This window comes from Muntiacus reevesi, chromosome 13 (genome assembly GCF_963930625.1).
Source record: "Muntiacus reevesi chromosome 13, mMunRee1.1, whole genome shotgun sequence".
NCBI lineage: Eukaryota > Metazoa > Chordata > Mammalia > Artiodactyla > Cervidae > Muntiacus > Muntiacus reevesi.
Window position 1 is genome coordinate 15,669,014 of NC_089261.1, and position 22,660 is coordinate 15,691,673.

The 22,660-nt window shown below is 47.8% G+C and overlaps 1 protein-coding gene across 1 annotated transcript in view; it reads right to left on the bottom strand.

The window, feature by feature from the left end:
- The window catches only part of NOS1 (nitric oxide synthase 1), a 197,391-nt gene that overhangs the window by 90,614 nt on the left and 84,117 nt on the right, over positions 1–22,660 (bottom strand). The window contains exon 2 of the mRNA XM_065904325.1: positions 6,418–7,572. Coding sequence (XP_065760397.1) covers positions 6,418–7,142 — 725 coding nt within the window. The 5' untranslated portion in view covers positions 7,143–7,572. The remainder of the gene's footprint in view (positions 1–6,417; positions 7,573–22,660) is intronic.

Here is a 22,660-nt window from a genome sequence, read left to right on the forward strand (position 1 = left end):
GCCCCGACCAGGGATTGAACCCACATCCCTTGCATTGCAAGGTGGATTCTTAACCACTGAACCACCAGGGAAGTTCCAAGGTGTGTTGTTTTCAGGCACCAAGGTTGTGGTCATACGTCAGCAGCCACAGGAATGATGGCGGATACAACGAGCGAGGGGTGGGATGGTTGATGGTCCTGCCCCGGTGTCTATGTCTGACCTTACTGCTTATCACTCTCCTCCTACTTGCTACACTCAAGGCCTCCCTTGAGTTCCTTGAACATCCCAACCTCGTTCCTGCCTCAGGACCTTTGCTCCGGCTGTGCCCTCTGCCAGGAACACCCCTGCCTAGATTTTGTATGGTTCTGGCCTTGGTACAGATGTCTGCAGAGAGGTTTTCCCCAACCTTCCAATCTAACATGCTACCCAACCCCAAGCCACTTCTCTTGAAACCACTGTATTATCTCCTTCGCAGCACGTATCACTATCTAAAACGACTGCATGTGTCTATTTATTATTCCTTGCGTGTTGTCTATGAGATGACTCTGTAGTGGATCATCAGTAGATCCCCAGCTCTGAGGACAGTATCTGAGGCAGAATAGATGCTCCATAAATATCCAGTGACTGAGAGATGCTGAGAAGTCATCAGTGACATGCAATTTGAGGTGAGTGAGCTTATTTCTCCTCCAGAATGAGGGTCTGGGTGCCCATTAGACCAGGCGGCAGGGACATACATGGAAGGAGGGCACAGAGCAAGTGCATTAACTGGTATAAATAGGACCCCTGTGCCCTGCCTGGGAAAGAATGCATGGTGGCGGGCGGGCGGTGTTGGAAGTCACTCACACTCAAACGGTCAGGGTGAGCATGAAAAGTTGCTCCCAGATTCTGCATGATGGCAAAGTTATCAGAGTTAATTCCTGAGTTGAAAAATTTCCCCCAAAAGAGAGAAAGAATAAAAAAAAAACAGTAGAAAAGAAAAAATGAAAATGCCGCCAGAGTGATCCACAGCCATGAGAAAGGTCAAGTGCAGCCTAGGAGGAGGGTCTCTAAGGCAGACAGTCCTGGCATCAGTGCTGACATTGGTTGATCTGAGGTCATCTCTCTAGGGAGGCTGACTTTAGTAGATGGCAACCTCAGGGCCTTGGTATCCCCCCCCAGTCTGAGAAAATACTCTGATATCCTCAGAAATTTGATGGCTAGTGGTTAAGGGCACTGTGGCCAACAGTGCAATCTACAAGCTTAGTAGAGGTCAAGAACATGGGCTTAGGCTCAAGTTCTGGCTTTGCTGCAGGCTGGCTGTGTGACCTGGCACAAGTGACTGCACCTCTCTGAGCCTTGGTTTCCTATCAGGAAAATGGGGTGCTATGTGCAGGAAGTGAATTACTTGATGTGAAAACCATAGCCTGGGGCCAGGCCCACCTGGAGTGCTCAGCAGAGGCTGGCTAACATGACGGGGATGAAACTCAGGTTTGTCACAGGAGGAGGCCCCCTCCCCCCAAAAAAGCTGATTCTCTAGGGTTAAAATCGACTTCTGTTCCTCCAGCCACATTTGCTTGTCTGGTTTCTTTTTAAACTCTAGACACTCACTGTGAGATTTTCTAGGTGGAACCTGGATAGAATCCTGTGGCCAGTGCTGTGTGACCCTGGGCAAGTTGCTTCACCTCTCTGAGCTTCAGTTCCTTCTATAGGTGGGGGCTAGAACCACAGGTCCTACTTCGGGAGTTGCATTCGTACAGGTTCTAAAGAGGTGACTGTTGTGAAGGTACTCCTATAAGTAACCAAGGGAGGGCCCTGCAAGCAGATGAGGAGTTATCAGAGCGCAGGGCGAGGTGGCTGGCCGGCTGGTCCAGATGGATGCTGGACCGTGGACCTTGGCCTCTTTAGAACGCTCCTTCAGGGCAGCAAGCTGAGCAACCTGGATATCCTCTGACATGCAGCATTTTAAAGTGACCGCTCCCAAGTACAGAAGGCCCCGAATTCGCCGCCTCCCTTCCTGATCACCCTTCACCTGCTGTCACTGCCTGCCAGGGCCCCCTCCCTCCTCCTGGGATGAAGGGAGGAGACTGTGTCTCAAGTCAACATCACTTATCTCCCCAAACACGGGCTGACACCTCAAACAACAGGACAGGGGTGCCCCCTGAGGGAAAGGGACTAGCTGCAGCAGGGAATAAGTCCAGGTCCAAGAGGAAAGAAGGACGGAAGGAGGAAAACGAGGCCAAGAGAGCAGAGGAGTCAAGGTCGCTGCTGAGAATCAGTGATGGCCCAGCCTCTGCTCAGACCCAGAAGCCACGGATGCTGAGTGGGACCCGGATGGTGGGGCTCTGGGCCCAGCGGGCTGCTGGCTTCACTGTCACCCAGCAGCTAGGATGCATCTAGGATGCTGGTCTGACCCCACCCCCAAAAGCAGCCTGGATGGAAATGGGCCTGGGAGGATAAGTCATTTCCAGGCAGCCGTGTGTGCTGTGGGGCTTGAACATTCCCAGGCCAGCAGCCCGGAGATGGGCTCCGAACGACATGCTGCCTCTGGGGTTGCGTTTCCTGACTTGGGATACTGATTCATAACGAGACACTTATTTTGGCCGTGAGCAGACAGCTTTGCAATCTGTGGGGGCGCTTTTGAGGTTGTTACGACGATGGCCGATGCTTCTGACATCACAGTGGGAGGGAGGTGATGTCATGGGTGAGGGACACCCTGGCAATACAAATGACAAAGCCACTCAAGAGGAAGGGTCCTGACTGCCTTGCAAACTCTGGACATCTGCTTAGATTAAAAACAAAAACAAAAACATGAAACATGCTTCAATTTCTCAGCCAAAATCTCAATGTGGGTTTATGTATTAATTCAACTTTAAATTCTACTGAACTTGCAACTACTGGGAAATCAAAGACAGGACATCGTTTTACCAGGAATCATTCGCCATTTGGGAAAATCGCATCACCAAGGCGACGCTGTGTTGCAGGTGGTGTCTGAGTTGCCAACACAACACACCTGTGTCAATCTGCATCGTGTTTGCAGCGATTCTATCTTTAGGTGCCAACATGTGACATTCTGGTGGAGCCGTGCCTGTGCGCTGATATGTTAAATTATAGGCTCTTTTATTATAAATGACTTTTATGCTCTATCGCCTTTATTTTATCATTAGGGCATTATACTGATTTTAAAAATGTAAAGTGTGGGTAGGCTACATGCTCCATGAAGGAGCTTCTGGCTAGTGAAGGGGGCATTTCAAAATATTTGTTATAAAAACAGAGTGAAGGGGGGGAGCTTTGCATCCAGCCATGGAGCCAGGGGGGAACACATGCTATTACACAATATTACTCATCCTTACAGCCATTCATCTCAGTGGCTTTTGTAGAGGCACATACTTGCCCTGGGTCACTTTCTCCCAAAACGTATCTCTACCAAAGCAGTTTTTTCGGCTCCTTGTAGTCAATCACACTGCAGGTGATGCTGGGTCCCTGGAGGGAGTTCCCTGATGGATGAGGGCATCTGAGAGCTCAGATGTCACCTCCTGAGGTGGGAAATGGGTCTGTGGGAGCAGCACCCCTGGGCAGACGGGTCTATCTCTCCCTCATTCTTGGGGACACAAAGGCTGCTTCCCCAAGGTGGTGTTTGGAGAGGCCCCTTGGGGCCTGGCTACCAAGAGGGCTCCCGTTAAAGTTCATGGGACTCAAGGACCTCATCCCAGCCTGGGGTCCTGTCCGCAGACTTTATGTCCTAGACTGCAGGCTAGGAGAGGGTATTTGCTAGTATTTGCTCCTTGGGTAGAGCATGAAGCTCCCACCTATAGAAGGGACTTCTCTACTTCATAACTGGAGAGTCAGACTCTGGGGCCGGGGTGGGGCTGAAACAGGGCCCTTGGGGTTCTGAGGCTCACACCCCACGCCTAGCTGAGAATCAGAACCAAGCATACGGGACATTAGACCCAGGGGCTCCACTGGCATGCAAGGTGAGATAGTCCTATTCATGGTCTCACTCCTGCTTCTGCAAGAGGCGGTGCTGAGGATGGGCGGGGCACGTATAGGATTCGGCGGGGAGAGGCCATGCCCAGGAACCTCTGAGGATGGGCACTTCTGATGCCGCCTAGAAAAGGCCAGTGACTGATTCTGGAGTCTCTATCTGCCTTAGAACTCAAGCCCACGAGGTGAGACTTGGGAGTGCCTATTGGCTGCCCAGAAACTACCTCACGGCTACACCCGCCATCTCCACCGAGTATGTCACAGGGGACATACGTCACATGGGGACCCCTGGGAAGTGGGTTCTAGTCTGGGGCGGGGGGTGGGGGTGGCTCCTGTGCTGATTGTGGGAGGATGAGATGCCAGGTCACTGCCACTGGGAGAAACCTGAGGACGTGATCCTGGCCTCCAGCTCTGGAAATGGACATTAGGCCACTGGGGACCCCCAAATCATCTGTCCCACCAAGAGGGTCACACCACGCCCTGTGTACGGGGCCCAAGACTCTCTGTCTCTCGTGGAGATGGGACCAGGGTGGGGCAGAGACTCCAGGGTGTCTGTGAGGAGCTTGCAGGAGAGAGGAGGAGTGGGTGGGAGGCGGGAGCTGGGCGGGCAGGGGGTACCCTCTGTCGCCCTCTGCACAGGCCTTCCGACAGAGCCTCCACGTTCCTCCTTGGGGGTCTTGCTGGCATTGGCTCAGTTTTTGGTCAGGCGTGAGATGCTGGAAAAGCCCCAGGATGCAATGGTGGCCAGGGTGGGCTTCCACAGATGGGGGTGCACAGTGGGCAGTCTGGGGGCTGCTGTGCCAGGACGGGGTCCCATGCAGGCACAAGTGCACCTCAGGACCTTGGCACCTGCCGTTCCCTCTGCCTGGATGCCCTTCCCCCTCGCAGCTGTGAGCCTCCCCCCGCCCCTTTCTCCAGGTCCTCCCATGTTGCCTTCCTAGTGCGACCTGCCAGCTTCCCACCTGCAATGTTACCCTCCCCAACACTTCCTAGCCCTTCCCTGCTCTATTTATCTCCTCAGCACGTATGACTAATGATTTACAGCGCTAACATCTCGCTTCTTCTTTGGCTTCCCCACTGCACTGCAAGCTCCCCAAGTCAGGGGGTTTGTCTATTTCAGTCACCCCCGCCCAAAGTCACTGGACTTGTCCTTGTCTAGTCCAGGGCCCAGAAGAGTACCTGCAAAGAGTAGGTCCTCTGTGAACACTTCCTATATGAATACATGCAGGGGCCTGGGAGCTAGTCAATTCAGGTCCCCACAGGATTTCCCAGTGAACTCTAAATGCCCTTGGGACTCTCAGGTGTCCTTGAGAAGAGGACTGTGAAAGCTTGGCCTGGATTTCTGGGGACCTCAGGCCAGAGCCTCCCTCTGTGGCTCACAGGATCTGCCTAGTAATATTGTGGGCTGTAGTGTCAGTGCTAGACCTAAGAGGGGAGTGGAAGAAGGCAGAGAGAAAACCTGCCCCCCTCCATGCGTGTGTTTGCTCAGTTGCTCAGTTGTGACCAACTCTTTGCGATCTTTTGGACTGCAGCCTGCCAGGCTCCTCTATTCATGGGATTTTTCAGGCAGGGATACTGGAGTGGGTTGCCATTTTCCTACTCCATGGGATCTTCTCCAACCCAAGATCGAACTCGTGTCTCCTGGGTCTCCTATTTCCCTACCACCTGGCCCATCTGCTCCTCACCGACTGTCCAGCCGCCCTCCTCCCCCAGAGGGTCAGAAAATGCCAATCCGGCAAATACAGCGGGGCTGGTACCCAGTTCTGTTCTGTTTGTTTTTTTTTTAATTTTTTGGCCACACCACTCGGCATGTGGGATCTTAGTTTCCTGACCAGGCATTGAGCCTGTGGCCCCTGCAGGGGAAGCATGGGGCCCTAACCACTGGACCCCCAGGGAAGTCTTTGGTACCCTGTTCTTCAACTGCTGGTCTTAGCTTCCATGTAATCGGAGCAATGCCAGCGTTTTGGGGAGTGGGGACTAATTCTCTACTTTGTCTCGTTTCTCTCTTTTGAAGTTTTCTTGCCCTGGATGGGCTGCCCCCTGGAGAGAGCCAGTTTAGGCTGAGGGTCGCCCAGCACCCAGCTCTTCCTCTCTCTCCCCAGATTCTCAGCATCCATCCACACCCAGGTCGGTCATGCCCAGGTGCCTCTCCTCATGCAGTGACCTCAGGGAAGGCTGCACCATCTGAGCCTCAGTCTTCTCACTCTTGAAATGTGGATTGCAAAAATACCCACCTTGTGGGGGTGCTGGAAGATGGGGCCTCAGCTACCATGGTTACGAGCTCTGGGTTTCATGGCAAGAGGTACACACTAGACATGCCCACTGCATTTCGCAATGGCAATTTCCAGGGCAAGAGGCAAGGGGGGTTAAGCGGGTTTATGTGTGCTCGGATGCCTGAGACACTCAGCTTGGCTCCCGGGCTGTGAGACTGAGTTGCCACACATGCTTGCGTACAACACACGTACCCCGGGAGCTTACCTGTCCACCTGGATTTCCACGTCCTTGGTCTCTGTCTTGGCAGGTCCCCCTCCGTTGATCGCTCTGCCCCCACTGGTAAGAAGGTTCAGGACAGGCTCTATCTCTTTGAGCAGTTTATTGTTCTCCCCGCTGCCCTGGAGGGTGACCGCGGCACTTTTCTTGGCAGGGTCCTGGCCTGGGAGCTTGGCAGCCAGGCCGTTGGCATGGGCGAGCGAGCCGGCTTCCTGCCCCGGGTCTGGCACATGCTGAGGCCCATTGCCTGGACCCATGGCCCCGTCCACCGCCAGCGTCTGCTCTCTGCCAGCTGACGCTTGGTGGGACAAGTCAACGGCTGCCGTGGGGGGACCCAGGGGCCGGGTCACCCGGATGGTCTTGGGGGTCCCGTCCCCGGTGAAGGTGGTCTCCAGGTGCGTGGTGAAGCCCTCGGGGCCCCTGAGGATGAGAACCACGTGGGTCTCGGAGGCAATCCCCCTGAGCACCTCCAGGGCGCTGTCATAGCTCAGGTCCACCAAGGGCTGGCCGTTGACGGCGAGAATGATGTCCCCGGCCTGGATGAGGCCGCTCTGCTCCGCAGCACCCCCTCGGATCAGGTCAGAGACAATCACAGGCGGCTTGCTCACCCTCTCCTTCACCAGGAACCCCAGGCCCCCCACTTTGCGCTTGAAGAGGCGGACAGAAATGACGTTGGGTTGGATCTGCTGAACGCTGAACATGTGGCTCTCCATGGTGTCTAGTGTCCAAGGGTCCACAGACCTCAAAACGGGTCAGGCCGAGGCCAGGTCCCCAAGAGCGGCTGGGCTTCAGGCTGCGCCAGGAGGAGCCGGGGGTCTGGCGCTGCAGGGCTGGAGCCTGGACGGAGAGCTGCTCTCGGGCTGGTCTTCTGTGCCTCTGACGTCAACTCGGCGTCACTCGCTCATTGCTGTCGGGCGGTCGGTGGCATGATTTCCTGTGTCTGCCTCCTTCCTTGGTCTCTAAGGAAGCGATGGTTGATCAGGCAGACGTCAGGGGAAGTGGTGGGATGAGTCCCTACGCCACAGGTCAGGCGGATCCGGGAGGAGATGTGTCTGGTGGCTGTGCCTAGGGGTGACGCATGCTAGCGTGGACTAGCCACTGGGCATCGCCAGCCTGTCAGAGGCAGATCCGATCTGAGCCTTCCTGAGGTCAAGAGAAGGAACAAGGAAGGGGAGGAAAAGGATTTTTAAAAAAAAAAAAAAAAGAGAGAGATGGATGTGGGATGCCCGAGACCACCTTTAAAACTAACATGGGAAAAAAAAAAAAAAAAACTAACATGGGAAACGCAGCCAACTGAGAAGTCTAGCCATAAGATGCTCTGGAGTTCTGAAGACAACCTAGACACAAAATTCTTCTTCCTCTTGGGGGGGGGGGGGGCGGGCGGGCACACTCGCAGGTGGCTGCATATTGCTTGGCTTCATTTCCATGATCAAAGCCCTGTGAGACCGGGGGGCTCCTTGGGGAAACCAGTGAGGAATCAGCCCCAGAAATCAAATGGCAAGAACCCTAAGACCTCTCATCTTTTTTTCACTGGAAGAAGTCAGCACTCCAACCCTGTCATGCAGCCTTTGCCTCTCTGCTTTTTGCAATATTTTTCCAACCTCAGGTCAGGAGCTTGACAGACAAGGACTGCGGGGTGTAGGGCTCTCCATTCTCACCACTCCCAAAGCCCCCAGTGCAAACCCATCAACAGGAAATGATGTCACCTTCTACCGAACCACGGATGAGGGAGGTCAGCTGGACTTTAGGACCATCATTTTTGTAATGATTCACTTATTTCAGGTTCAAAAGGACAGACTTGGCCACACCCCATCCCATGATAAGCCAAAATTGGTATAATAAATACCAAAGACACAGGCCCACGTCAAACTCTGGAGGGCATTTGTGTATCACAGACTGTCTGAAATCCTAACAGAGAAACATTAGGAGGTGTGGAATCTGTCCCCCTAGGGTTAGATAAACACAGAGCTGGTGTGCAACAAATATTTGTGGAACAAGAAAAATCCCAAAAGACAGCGAACACTCATTGAGTGCATATGTTCGTACAGTGTATTTTTTTCCTCCTTTGATCTTCACAGTTCACCCTTCAACAGACGAGAAGACTGAAGCTTGGGAAGGTTCAGTGACTTGTCCAAGGTCAGGTGGAGAATGATGGTGGGGGAAGGATTTGAACTCAGATCTGCTCCATTCTTGAGTCTGACCTTTTAAACACTCTAGTTTTTAACAATTTATAATCTAGTGACTTTTGCGACTCCCACCAGCTTCACGAGACTCAGGGAAGTGGTTGGAGTACCAAAGGACCACAGGGAGGCCAAGTGAAGATGCTGTAGCCCAGGTGAGGTGTGTGCACCCATGGCATCGGCCCAGTGAGCAGCTATGGAAGCACATCTTATGCGTCTGGATTGGGGCAGGTGACCTGTGGGTTACGGGTGGAGTGGGGCAGGGTGGAAGGTAGCAGAAATCCCTTCATCTCTTTTCCTACCCCCCAGCTCCAGCCTCCATTTCCTCTCTGCCCTGGCACCCCTTGCCGTCAGCATCCTCAAAACTCCTTTGCCCAAGGAGGGAGCCCTTATCTGCTGCTACTGACAAAGTGACACTCCCTTGTTTCCATCTTAGCCACTTTCTGGGGTCACCCCAGGGCTGAGGCAGCCCATAAACTCCTGCTGCCTCTGAAAGCAGGGGTGGGTGAGGATAACTCCCCCTGCACCCTGAGAAAGAGGCACTACCTCCCAGATCCCCCTCAAGGGAGGGTGGTGGTTAGCAAGTTCAGCCTCTCCCTTTTGCAGCTTGCGTTATGTAACTCCGCCAGCCCCTCTGTGTGGGTGAGGGAGTCATGAATACCCAGACCCAGCCCGGGCTGCTCTCTCCATCTGGTGTCGCTGTGTGTGTGTGTGTGTGTGTGTGTATTCATGCATCGCCCTCCTGCTGTGTCATTTCTCTGCTGTGTGAGCCTGCGTGGCCCGTGTGTTGACAGGCTGAGAGTCTTTTGGCATCTTGCAGCTGGCCTTCTGGCTTGCAGAGAAAACCAGCCCGAACTGCTATGTCCTTCCTCACTGGGGAGGGTTGGTCCACCTCCCTACCCGCCCCCACCCTGGGCTCTGGTTTCCTTAACTCTCCTGGAGCTCTCATGGTACCATTTCTTCCGGGTACAAACCCAGGATGCTCATTGTTGAGTTGAAGGCAGAGACAGCTGGGCTCTCCAAATCTCTTCAGTGTTCTAGTTTGGCATTGGGCTCCATTCTTTAATTCAAGAAGGGACTTGACGGTGAGCTCTTCTGGAGGCAGGGGCCCCCAGCTTGCTTCTACCCCATACTGGCTTCAGCCAGAACTTACCAAAGGGACCTTCCTGGTGGCTCAGTGGTAAAGAATCCACCTGCCAATGCAGATGACATGGGTTAATCCCTGATCGGGGAAGATCCCGTGGGCCCTAGAACAACTAAGCCCTCTCACCACCACTACTGAGTCTGTGCTCTAGAGCCTGGGAACCACAACTACTGAGCCCACAGGCCACAATTACCGAAGCCTGCTTGCCCTGGAGGCCCGGTGCTCTGCAGCAAGAGAGCCGCCACAATGAGAAGCCTGCATCGCAACTAGAGAGTAGCCCCCACTCCTCGCAACTAGAGAAAAGCCCGCACAGCAACAAAGACCCAACACAGCCAAAAATAAATAAAATTATTAAGAAAAATAACTAGTTGAGACATTGCATTAAAAAAAACACTGCATTAAAAAATAAATGCTAGAGAGGGTGTGGAAAAAAGGGAATGCTCTTGCATTGTTGGTGGGAATGTAAATTGATACAGCCACTATGGAAGACAGTATGGACAGTCCTTAAAAACCTAGGAATAAAATCACCACATGACCCAGCAATCCCACTCCTAGGCACATACCCTGAGGGAACCAAAATTGAAAGAGACAAATGCATCCCATTGTTCACTGCAGCACTATTTACAATAGTTAGGACATGGAAGCAACCTACAAGTCCATTGACAGATGAATGGATAAAGAAGTTGTGGTGCATATACACAATGGCTTCCCAGGTGGCTCAGTGGTAAAGAATCCGCCCGCCAGTGCAGGAGATGGAGGAGACATGGGTTCGATCCCTGGGTCAGGAAGATCCCCTGGAGGAGGAAATGGCAACCCATTCCAGTATTCTTGCCTGTGAAATTCCATGAGCAGAGGAGCCTGGCGAGCTATATCCATGGGGTTGCAAACAAGTCGGACATGACTGAGTGACATGGAATATCACTCAGCCATAAAAAGGAACTCATGTGAGTGAGTTCTAATGAGGTGGATGAACCTAGAACCTACTATACAGAGTGACGTGAGTCAGAAAGAGAAAGATAAATAGCATATTCTAACGCATATGTATGGAATCTAGAAAAATGGTACTGAAGAATTTATTTACAGGGCAACAATGGAGAAACAGACATAGAGAACAGACTTATGGACATGGGGAGATGGGAGGAGAGGGTGAGATGTATGGAGAGTAACATGGAAACTTACATCACCGTATGTAAAATGGATAACCAATGGGAATTTGCTGCATGGCTCAGGAAACTCAAACAGGGGGTCTGTATCAACCTAGAGCATTGGGGTGGGGAGGGAGATGGGAGGGAGGTTCAAAAGGGAGGGGATATATGTATACCTATGGCTGATTCATGCTGAGGTTTGACAGAAAACAACAAAATTCTGTAGAGCAATTATCCTTCAATAAAAAATAAATAAGAAAAACACAACTTACTAAAAGACAGAGCTGGGACTTGGCTTAAGAAAAAAGAAATAAGGCAAGCCCACAGATCTCCCTGGTCACTCCTAGCTTCTCCTCTCTCTTCCTCAGCTGCTTTCTAAATTGGCAGAGGGGGGTGGGGCTGCTGGCTGGATGGGAATTGGGAAATTGAAGTGCTGTTTTTTAGACCTTGTCCCGAGAAAGACAACTTGATCTTTAGAAGGAATGGAAAGAGGCAGGGCTTCAGTGAGGCAGTGATATTCAGCATCTACTGAGAGACAGGATGGGGGGTAAACAAGCTCTAGGTCTAAGCAAGTGGATTCTGAACCTTCATCAGGGACAATCCTAATTTTAAGGACAACCCCCCTTAATAATATCCCTCTTTTCCCTCCCCCCAAACACATCTTCACCCCCGTCCTGTCCAGGATCAGGTTTGACATCCACAAAGAATATACTAAGATGCTAGATGGAGACGCGTCTGTCCTGCTTTGCGAATGCCCAGTATCCACAGTGTCTCCTCAAACCTGGGCCTCCGGGACGGTTGGCCACCCTTCTGCCACAGGGAAGATCTTTAAGGCCCTTTCTGGCTCTATCTGTGTGTCTCTGGGTGAGTTCTTTATTTTCTCTGAACCTCAGTTTCTGTATGTGTAAAATGGGCTCCTTAAGTAATTCCTCACTCCCTGGGTAACTGGGAGGATTGAATAAAATAGTAAGTGCATGGGTTTCAGTAATGTCACAGAGCGAGTGCTCAGAAGAAATGGCTTCTTCCCACTGTCGTGTAATATGTAATGGTTCCGGCTCCCTGCCCTTGACTCAGTGCGCTTGCTACTCTGTCGCAGCCTCTCCAAAGGCATGTCATGTGCCAGGAGGGGGCTGAGGCTTGAAAGCACAGAGAAATCTCACGCCGCTCATGATACGCGGCACAGAATACAGGGAGACGGGTGGGTGCTGGGTATCCTGCCAACCCAGCCTCCGACTCTTGGAGCTGTGATTTTAAACACGGCACATGCGCGTGCACACCACGGCACATACCATGGAAACAATACTTGGACCCAGGCCTCACTGGAGTAGTTCAGTGGTTTCGGGAGTACCTTGCTGTGGAGGAAATTCACGGCTGACTTTCGAGGACGACTGCCAGGAAGAAGGAAGGAGCCAAAATAGGCCAGCGTCTGCTACTACCATCTCACTGTGTGACCTTGGGCACGCCACCCCCGCCCCATCCTGGGCCCACATCTGCATGCAGGACAGTGATGGGAGCAGTTCCCAGTGATGGAGAGTTTAGCCTGCCAGCGCAGGAGACGTAAGAGACATGGGTTCAATTCCTGGGTCAGGAAGATCTCCTGGAGGAGGGCATGGTAACCCACTCCAGTATTCTTGCCTGAAGAATCCCACGGACAGAGAAGCCTGGTGGGCTACAGTTTCATAGGCACACAGAGTCAGACACTACTGAAGCGACTGAGCACGCACACAAGCATAGCGCTGAGTCCTCCACACGGGTGTCTTATTTCATCCTGACAGTGACCATGTAAAGCATATGTCGATTTTATCCCCATTTTAAAGAAAGACGGGCTTCCCAGCTGGCTCAGCAGGAAAAAAAAATCCACCTGTGAAGCAAGAGATGCAGGTTCAATCCCCGGGTTGGGAAGATTTCCCTGGAGAAGGAAATGGCAACCCACTCCAGTATTCTTGCCTTGGATATCCCATAGACAGAGGAGTCTTGTAGGCTACAGTCTTTGGGGTCACAAGAGTCAGACATAACTGAGCGACTAAACAATAACAATTACAGAAAGACAAGGGGACTGGGGTTCAGAGAAGCAAACTGAAGACTTCCCTGGCTCTAAGCGAGCGGGTGCTGGGCACACACCTAACCCTAAAGACGATCCCCTAAGACGGTACCTCCCCCCAAACACACCTCATTGGCTGCCATACTTCTCATTCTCACCCTGCCTCATCACATTCAATGGTCTCCATTTTACAGAGGTTGAGATTAAGCTACCCATTCATTTCATTATTAGCACTGGAAGTCCATGGACATGAGGATGATGAATAGCCACTAAAATCCAAAAGATTGTCCAACTCCCACACTCAAAAATAAGGACACAGAGGCCTGGAGAAGGGAGGAGGGTACTCATTCATCATGGATCAGCCACAGTTGGGGTGTCAAGAGCTGTCTGTCCAATAGAGCAGCCACCAGCCACATGTGGCCATTGAACCCCTAAATTGTGACTGATTCCTGGAGATGTGACATAAGGGTGAAATCTACATGGGGTCTTGAAGACTAGGAGGAAAAAAAAGAATGTCAAATAGCTCAATAATTTCCCAATATTGACTATATGTTGAAAGGATAATGCTTTGGATATACTGGATTAAGCACAGTTATTATGAAAAAATAACTTCAACTGTTGCTTTCAGTGTTTTTATATGCAACTACTGTACAGTTAAAAAATCAGATATGTGCTCACATTGTATTGCCATTGGGTAGTGGAGGTCTACAGTCTGACCCTCGTGGTGCCTGGACCAGAGGGCCTCCCTGCACCCCACTGCCCCTTAGGTCCCCTCAAGCATCTACTGATAATCTAGGCAGAAAGAAGATAATTCTGCTTTCTAAAGAAGTCAGAAAATGACAAAGAGGGTAGAAGCAAACATCTTGCCATTTATTAAGGTTGACCACTGGATAGCAGGAGTGGAGTTGGGGGGCGAGGAGAAAACCCACCTCAAACCATGTGGAGAGAGAGAGTAGGGTTCACCTAGACTGGTTGTCCAGAACCCAACAGCTTGCTGTCTGAATGTCATTTGAAATCTAACCCACCTGTGCAACATGTTTCATTCAAAAAGTGAAACAGATCTCTTTTTACAGGTGGGATATGAGCTCCAAGATATACCACTAGGTGAAAAAAGAATGGTGCAAAAGCATACATTCTGTACATGGTAAGTGGAGAGAATGTTCTGGAAGGAATGGGTGTCACTGGCTACATCTTAGATGGAATTCTGGACATCACTAGTAGGAGGGAGACAGACTTTGCGCTGACTACCTTGACAGATTTTATTTTCGTGGGCTCCAAAATCACTGCTGATGGTCACGCAGCTATGAAATGATGCTTGTTCCTTGGAAGAAATGCTATGACAAACCTAGACAGTATATTAAAAACCAGACACTTTGCTGGCAAAGGTCCATATAGTCAAAGCTATGGTTTTTCTAGTAGTCATGTACAGATGTGAGAGGTGGACCATAAAGAAGAGTGAGGGCCAAAGAATTGATGCTTTTGAATTGTGGTGCTGGAGGAGACTCTTGAGAGTCCCATGGATGGCAAGGAGATCAAACCAGTCCATCTTAAAGAAAATCAACTCTGAATATTCATTGGAAAGACTGATGCTGAAGCTGAATCTCCAATACTTTGGCCACCTGATGCAAACAGCTGACTCATCTGAAAAGACCCTGATGCTGGGAAAGATTGAGGGCAGGAGGAGAAGGGGACGACAGAGGATAAGACGGTTGGAGAGCATCACCAACTGAATGGACATGAGGTTGAGCAAGCTCTGAGAGATAGTGAAAGATAGGGAAGCCTGGTGTGCTACAGTCCATGGGGTCACAAAGACAACTTAGCAACTGAACAGCAACAACAAATTATTACTTTAAAGTCATCTAAATGTGTATACCATTAAATATTAAAGAAAACGACACTCGCCTGTGAACCGGCTGTTTTCACTTTAAGCACCCACAAAATCTCTAAAGGAGTCACAACCCTGGTTCCCATGTCCCTCCAATCTCATTTAAAAACAAACCCCAAGCCCTCCATGTCTTAAAAAGCAAAACAGGATACTGCCACCCCCACACAAACAAAAGACCAAAACTGTAACCCAACTGTGCTCTTAAAAAAAAACAAAAAAACCACCAAACCACAAAACACAGCAACCAACCAACTTCCTTACATCTCCTGAACTGCTAATTTGCAGTCTTTCCCCAGAGAGAACACGCCCTGGGAGTCAAAATGACGTGCTTTCTCCCACGCTGGCAAGTCATAGCTACAAATCCTCCAACCCCTGTAAGCTGCTGGTGGGGAGTAGGGGTAGGTAGGCGTTCTGTGTCTTGGGGATCCCAGAGACACAAACAGCCTGGTGCCAGGGAGGGTCTCCCCAGTCACGTAATTCCCCATTTCATGGCTACAGTTTGTTCCTGATCGTCTCAGATCTAATGTTCACAGATCATCGGGGCAGGAAGGAGCATCATTTAGAGTCAGGAGCGTGAGGATGAAGGACTGTTTAGAGTTTGACAGTACACTCTGATGTGAGGCTTTGAGAAATTTACACTCCCACCTATCATGCTTTGTATAGCCTCTTTGTATAGCAGATTGACAGTATCTACACCAAAATTGAAAATACATGGATTTTTGGCCCAGCAATTCAATTCTTAGGACTTTCCCCTACAGACAAACTGAAAGGAACATTCTTACACACACACATACCACACACACATACACACACACACACACACACACACACACACAGGGTTGTTCAGAATATCAAGAGACTGGAAAATCTGAGTATCCATTAATAGGGAACTTCTACATAAACTATGGCACATCCATGCAATGGAATACAGTGCAGGCATTAAATAAGGGGAGATTAGATCTATAAGGACCAATAAGGGGGCACTTCCCTGGCCATCCAGTGGTTAAGCCTCCCAGCTTCCAATTCAGGGGCCGTTGGTTCGATCCCTGGTTGGGGAACTAGGATCCCATATGCTGTGTGGCACAGCCAATAATAATTATAAATAATAAAGGACCAGTGGGGAATGATCCTTAAAACATAGTTAAATTAAAAAACAAGGTAGAGAACACCAATACATAAATATATTTGCAGACCCATTGCATGTATTCGTCTATACTTCCGTGTAAGCTTGAAGATGTACTCAATATCTTTGGAAAAATACTCAAGATGTTGGTCACAGGTGGCTGCTGGGAAAGGAGACCAGGAGGCAAAAGGTTGGGTGGGAGGAGGAAGTTCCCTTTTATTATATATTCTTTCACATTGTTTATTTTTTTTACTATGCTTTTGTACCAGCTTTAATAAAAGGACAAGTCTAAACTCCAATGAACAAAAAGATTGTTAGTGAACTTAGACAAATAACTATATTTCCATGAAAATAAGAATACTCAGTCTCTGAATTCTGGGGTGGGGGGATCAGGTAGGGAGAAAAATCAAAACGTTTAATCGTTTTCACAAAGATACATTTTATCAAATTGTTGTAAATCAGAGTTAGCTTAAGAGAAAAAAGAAAAAGCTTTCCTTAAATCTGGAAAAACAAAACATTTAAAAAGTCAGCAATATTTTAAAAATAATTTTTTTTTAAAAAACTTAAAAAAAAAGACAAGGTCTTTGAAATCAGATTATTTTGTATTTGAACCCTAGCTTCTCCAAGTAGCTTTGTGATGGTCAGCAAGTTACTTAACCTCTCTGAGTCACGGTTTTGCATCTATAAAATGGGAGTGATAATGGCACCTCCTCAGGGCATATGTGTGTGAGGACGGAATGAGATAATAATGAGTATTTTCCGAGTTCTTACAATGCGCCATACAGAATGGTAAGTGCTCAGTTAATGGAGCTTCTCCTGCCTCACTTCTTTTACTAATTGTTAAAATGCAAGCAGATTTTATTCTACTGGCTGTCTGGAGTATCCCAGGGACATATGTTCCCTAAAGTACTTTGTGCAGGAGGATCGGTCAGTGCTGTGGACACACAGGTTGGTCCTGCTTTCTGATGGAATGGGAGCCTGTCATGGGCTCCTTTCTAGGAATACCAAGAGAACAGGATTCGTTGTGTTGGAATGTGGCACTCGAGAGACAGCCAGAAACTCGGGCCCTGGGATTTTGTGATGAGTCATCACCAGTGGGAGGGGGCTGGGGTATCACTGGTCGGTCCATCATCAGGAGGGAGTTTCACGGCTATCATCCCCATGTTGGAATAGATCTGGGGAATTATGAAACCTTCATTCCATCTTCATTTTGCAAAGCTCGTTTTTATGAACAAGTTCAGCCAGCTGTAGAGCACTATATCCATCACAGAGACTGAAAATTTCAGGGTTCGGGGCTAGGGTCTTAAATTCTTCCATCTGTGGACCCACCCCCCCTCCAGTGGCGCAAAGTCCTGAAGGATGTACCTCTGCCCGTGTTCTTGCTAGACACACCCCATCACCGACATTGTCAGGTGGGGGTTGAAGGCATTTGCACTGGGGTCGGAAAGACAAGGGTTTGTGACCTTCCTCTGCCACATATTAGCCTCAGATTCCTCATCCATCAAGCAGGAGAAAGAAGTTACATGGAATAAGTGGATGGAAAACATTTGATGGGACAGTCCACGCAAAGTGCATGGTGCTTCTATTATTTTAAGAGTCACTTTAGATGACACCTCAAGGAAAATGAAGTAGTTCAGCCCAGATAGGTGAACAGAATCATGGTCAAGAGGACAGCCTCCTTACTATAAAAAAGAAACAAACTGGGACTTCCCTGGTGGTCCAGTGGCTAAGACTATGCTTTCAATGCAGGGGGCCTCAGTTCGATCCCTTGTCAGGGAACTACTAACAAATTCCACAACTAAAGGTTCAAATGCCACAACTAAAGATCTCCAGTGCCATAACCAAGATCTGGTATAAATTTTTTTTAAAAGGTGTGGAGAAAAGGGAACCCTCTTACACTGTTGGTGGGAATGCAAACTAGTACAGCCACTATGGAAAACAGTGTGGAGATTTCTTAAAAGACTGGAAATAGAACTGCCATATGACCCAGCAATACCACTTCTAGGCATACACACTGAGGAATCCAGATCTGAAAGAGACACGTGCACCCCAATGTTCATCGCAGCACTGTTTATAATAGCCAGGACATGGAAGCAACCCAGATGCCCATCAACAGATGAATGGATAAGGAAGCTGTGGTACATATACACCATGGAATATTACTCAGCCGTTAAAAAGAATTCATTTGAATCAGTTCTAATGAGATGGATGAAACTGGAGCCCATTATACAGAGTGAAGTAAGCCAGAAAGATAAAGAACATTACAGTATACTAACACATGTATACGGAATTTAGATAGATGGTGGCGATAACCCTATATGCAAAACAGAAAAAGAGACACAGAAGTACAGAACAGACTTTTGAACTCTGGGGGAGAACGTGAGGGTGGGATGTTTTGAAAGAACAGCATGTATACTATCTATGGTGGAACGGACCACCAGCCCAGGTGGGATGCATGAGTCAGGTGCTCGGGCCTGGTGCACTGGGAGGACCCTGAGGAGTCGGGTGGGGAGGGAGGTGGGAGGGGGAATCGGGATGGGGAATACGTGTAACTATATGGCTGATTCATGTCAATGTATGACAAAACCCACTGAAATGTTGTAAAGTGATTGGCCTCCAACTAATAAAATAATATTAAAAAAAAAAAAAAAAAAGAAAAAAAAAAAAAATAAAAAAATAAAAGGAAACATACATTACCAGTGGTCTCTGAAACATTTCTTAAGAATCATTACAAGGAAATAGCACATATTTCCTATACTCAATAAACCTCACCCCTTTTACTTTCTTTTCTTCTTCCACTTCTTTTTGCTCCTTTCCTTCCTCTCTTCTTTCCTTTGTCATTCACATCATCTATTCATTCACTAACCCTTATCAAGGTCTCAATTGGGCCAGCAAGAAGCGTGGCACTGAAAATGCAAGGTAGACAAGACAGACAGCGTTCCTACCCTCGGATCTCCCAAGCCAGGAGTGAAGCAGGGAATGGAGAGTGAGATTAATGGCAAGTATAGTGAGTAGAACAAAAACAGGGAAAAACAGGGTGCTAATGGGACTATGGGAGGACACTTAACAGTCAGAGTGGTGGTGGTTAGGGAAGGCTTCCTGGAGGAAGAGTCAGGAATACAGAATGGGCCAGATCAAGGGGTGGGTGGTAGGAGCAAAGAATGGAAGAGACAAAGCATTGAGGTGTGGGAAGGAGCAGGCTGGAGGCCCTGGACAAAGTCCACTGGGATAGGAGAAGAAAGCCAAGGTCTTACAAAGCTGCAGGGATCTCCAGGAGCTAGATCATGAAGGTATCTTGAGGGCCAAGAGAAACATTTTGGATCTTATTCTCACGGCAATGGCAAACACTGCAGGTATTCGAGAAGAGAAGTTCTGTGGTTAGATTCAGATTTTATTAAGATGCTGGACAGAAGATGGGTGGAAAAGCAAGGCTGGCTATGGGGAGCTCAGTTAGGAGGCTGCTGCAGGCCAGAGATGAGAGATGATAGTGGTCAGGATTAGGGAGAAAGGAAGAAAGTGGGTAGATTTAAGAGATATTTGGGAGGTTGAGTCAATAAAATCTGGTGACTGAAACCTGGGGTTTGAAAGAGGGAGGTATCCAGAATAACTTTTTAGCTCTGACTTCTACAAGTGGATAGAGCATGATGGGGTGAAGGAAAGAAAAATAGTGAACGAAACTCATTTGACAGAATTGTCCTTCTTGGGCAGTAATAAATAATTTAACTGCATTTTAGTATATTTCAAGAGTCAACATTTCCTGATGCCATTACTTTCTTAATTCTGAGAATTAAGGGGGATTACAGCAAATAGAATTGATCTGGCTCATTTCCCCAGCTGTGCTATTTACTGGGCATTTGATCTTGGGCAAGTCATCTTTCACATTTTGAATCTCAATTTCCTTTTGTGAAATTGAAAAGGTAATAACAACTACTTGGAAGGTTTTTGTGAAGATTAAATAAGACGGATGCTGGAAAGAGCACTTTGTGAACTGTAAATGTCAACTGCAGTGGTAATGTTGAGTCTTTTATTTTCAGGAGGGCATCAAGAACAGTATCATCCAGATAGCAGCTCACTGGTAATGGAGATTTAATTTAGTTTCTCCTCATGCCTGGCATCCTTGGGTGCCTCTGGTGCAGGGAAGCTGGGTCAAGAGGATGGCAAAAGGTGCTCATGGAAGGAAAAAGAAGAAAGAAAGATTATATCTGCTCCCTTAACTCAAAGTGTTAATCGCTCAGTTATGTCCAACTCTTTGAGAGTCATGGACAGTAGCCCACCAGGCTCCTCTGTCCATGGAATTCTCCAGGCACGAATACTGGAGTGGGTAGCCATCCCTTCTTCCAGGGATCTTCCTGACCCACGGATCAAACCCAGGCCTCCCACACCACAGGCAGATTCTTTACTGTCTGAGCCACCAGGGAAGCCCTCCTTAACTCAAAAGTTCCCTGCAAATAGATAATAGCATCCAGAGAGGCTTGAATCAATTGCAAATGAATTTCAGCAAAGGGAGAACACATTAAGTAGAAAACACAAACTTGCAATGGCAGGGATAACTCACATATGTCAGATACATCAGTAATAATAATAAATGTAAATGGATTAAACTTTAGTAAAAGATCAAGAGTCAGATCAGCTAAGTGGAATTGCAATTATCTTGTATTAGCATGGATGTAGGGACAAGAGCCAAGGACAGAAGGAAGAACAGTTTATTAAGGGAAGTATGAGCTTGGTGTGCATCTGCTGGTCACTTAACTCTAAGGCAGCAAAAGTCTGATTTGATTTGAAAGATGCAATTGGCTCTCTTCTTAGATTAGCACCTAGTAAACACAGAGTAAATATTTACTGAATATATGATCAGCTAGTCAAGCAATATCTTTTAGTAAATTTGTATTAAATAGGCTGAAATATATGGAATTAGCAGGGTTTTTTTGAAAATATAAAATTCAATAACTTCCTATAGTTCAATCTAATATTTCAAACATTTTTATATGTAAGAACTTTACTGAACTCTAGTTTTGTTCTTGCAACAAATATGAAGGACATGATAATATTATTCCCATTTTACAGATGCTGAAACTAAGGCTCAAAGATATTCATTAAGTCATAGATGTTTATCCAGCTAGTGTCAATGGTGGGGATTCCAAATGAGTTTGTTGGAACTCAAAATCTTTGCTTTTTTAATTTTAAATACTTACTAAACTCTTAATAGCCACAAGAATTTTGTCTCAGATTTTTTTAAGCAATCATATCACCTACCAATAATGACAGCTCAAAGTCTTTGCTTTTATCACTTTCCAGATACTACAGTGTATTTTTGTTTCAGCTGGCCTGATCACCAGCTATAATTTTAGTAACTGGAAGTTGAAAGGGACTCCAGGCATTTTCTATTGCATCATAATATGGAGTCTATGGGTACCCTACAGGGCTCAGGTCAGGAATCCCTGAAAATCCTGGAATTGTGTGCCAAAAACTTTGTGAGTACATGCATATGTGCATTTACACGAGGAGGGGAGCATAGCATTAATATGATTTACTAAGTACTCCTTGACCCAATAAGCAGTAAGAGTGGAAGTTTTTGGATTAACCTTACATTTTACAGATGAGGAGACTGAGGCTCTAGATGGGGAAGAACTTGCCACATGTTCTGAGAGACAGAGTCAGATCTGATTCGAACCTCTTGCATGATTTTTTCTCAAACGAAGGTTACATGCTCATTTTCCTCACCTCTCTTGTGAAATTAGGAAATCCTCTCAAGGTCCTCTATTCAACAGCAGTGTTAATCTCAGGATGTCAGCTGAAGCCTTTTTGGTACCTGCCCCTTCTATCTAGCTATACTATTTCTTGATTATTCAAAATAAGTCCAAGGCGTCAACAATCTCTTCATCCCTCCCTTCCTGGTGAACCACCTCCAATTACTTTATACTTTTCCAGGACTGGCATCTGAGGACACCCTGACAGGTGAGAGTTAGGGGCAAATTGCCATAAAAGATGTGCATACAATTCCAGGATTTTCAGATAATCCAGAACCCTGCAGGGATCCACAGATCCCTTACAGATTGCTTACCAAGGTAAACATTTGTAGACTAATAGGCTCCGTTTACTCACCTTTTAGCAAGTAACTAAGAAGAAAAGGAAAGATATACCCATTTGAATGCAGAGTTCCAAGGAATAGCAAGGAAAGATAAGAAAGCCTTCCTCAGTGATCAATGCAAAGAAATAGAGGAAAACAATAGAACGGCAAAGACGAGAGATTTCTTCAAGATAATTAGATATACCAAGGGAACGTTTCATGCAAAGATGGGCTCAATAAAGGACAGAAATGGTATGGACCTAACAGAAGCAGAAGATACTAAGAAGAGGTGGCAAGAATACACAGAAGAACTGTACAAAAAAGATATTCACTACCCAGATAATCACGATGGTATAATCACTCACCTAGAACTAGACATTCTGGAATGTGAAGTCAAGTGGGCCTTAGGAAGCATCACTACTAACAAAGCTAGTGGAGGTGATGGAATTCCAGTTGAGCTATTTCAAATCCTGGAAAATGATGCTGTGAAAGTGCTACACTCAACATGCCAGCAAATCTGGAAAACTCAGCAGTGGCCACAGGACTGGAAAATGTCCATTTTCATTCCAATCCCAAAGAAAAGCAATGCCAAAGGATGCTCGAACTACTGCATAATTGTACTCATCTCACATGCTAGTAAAGTATT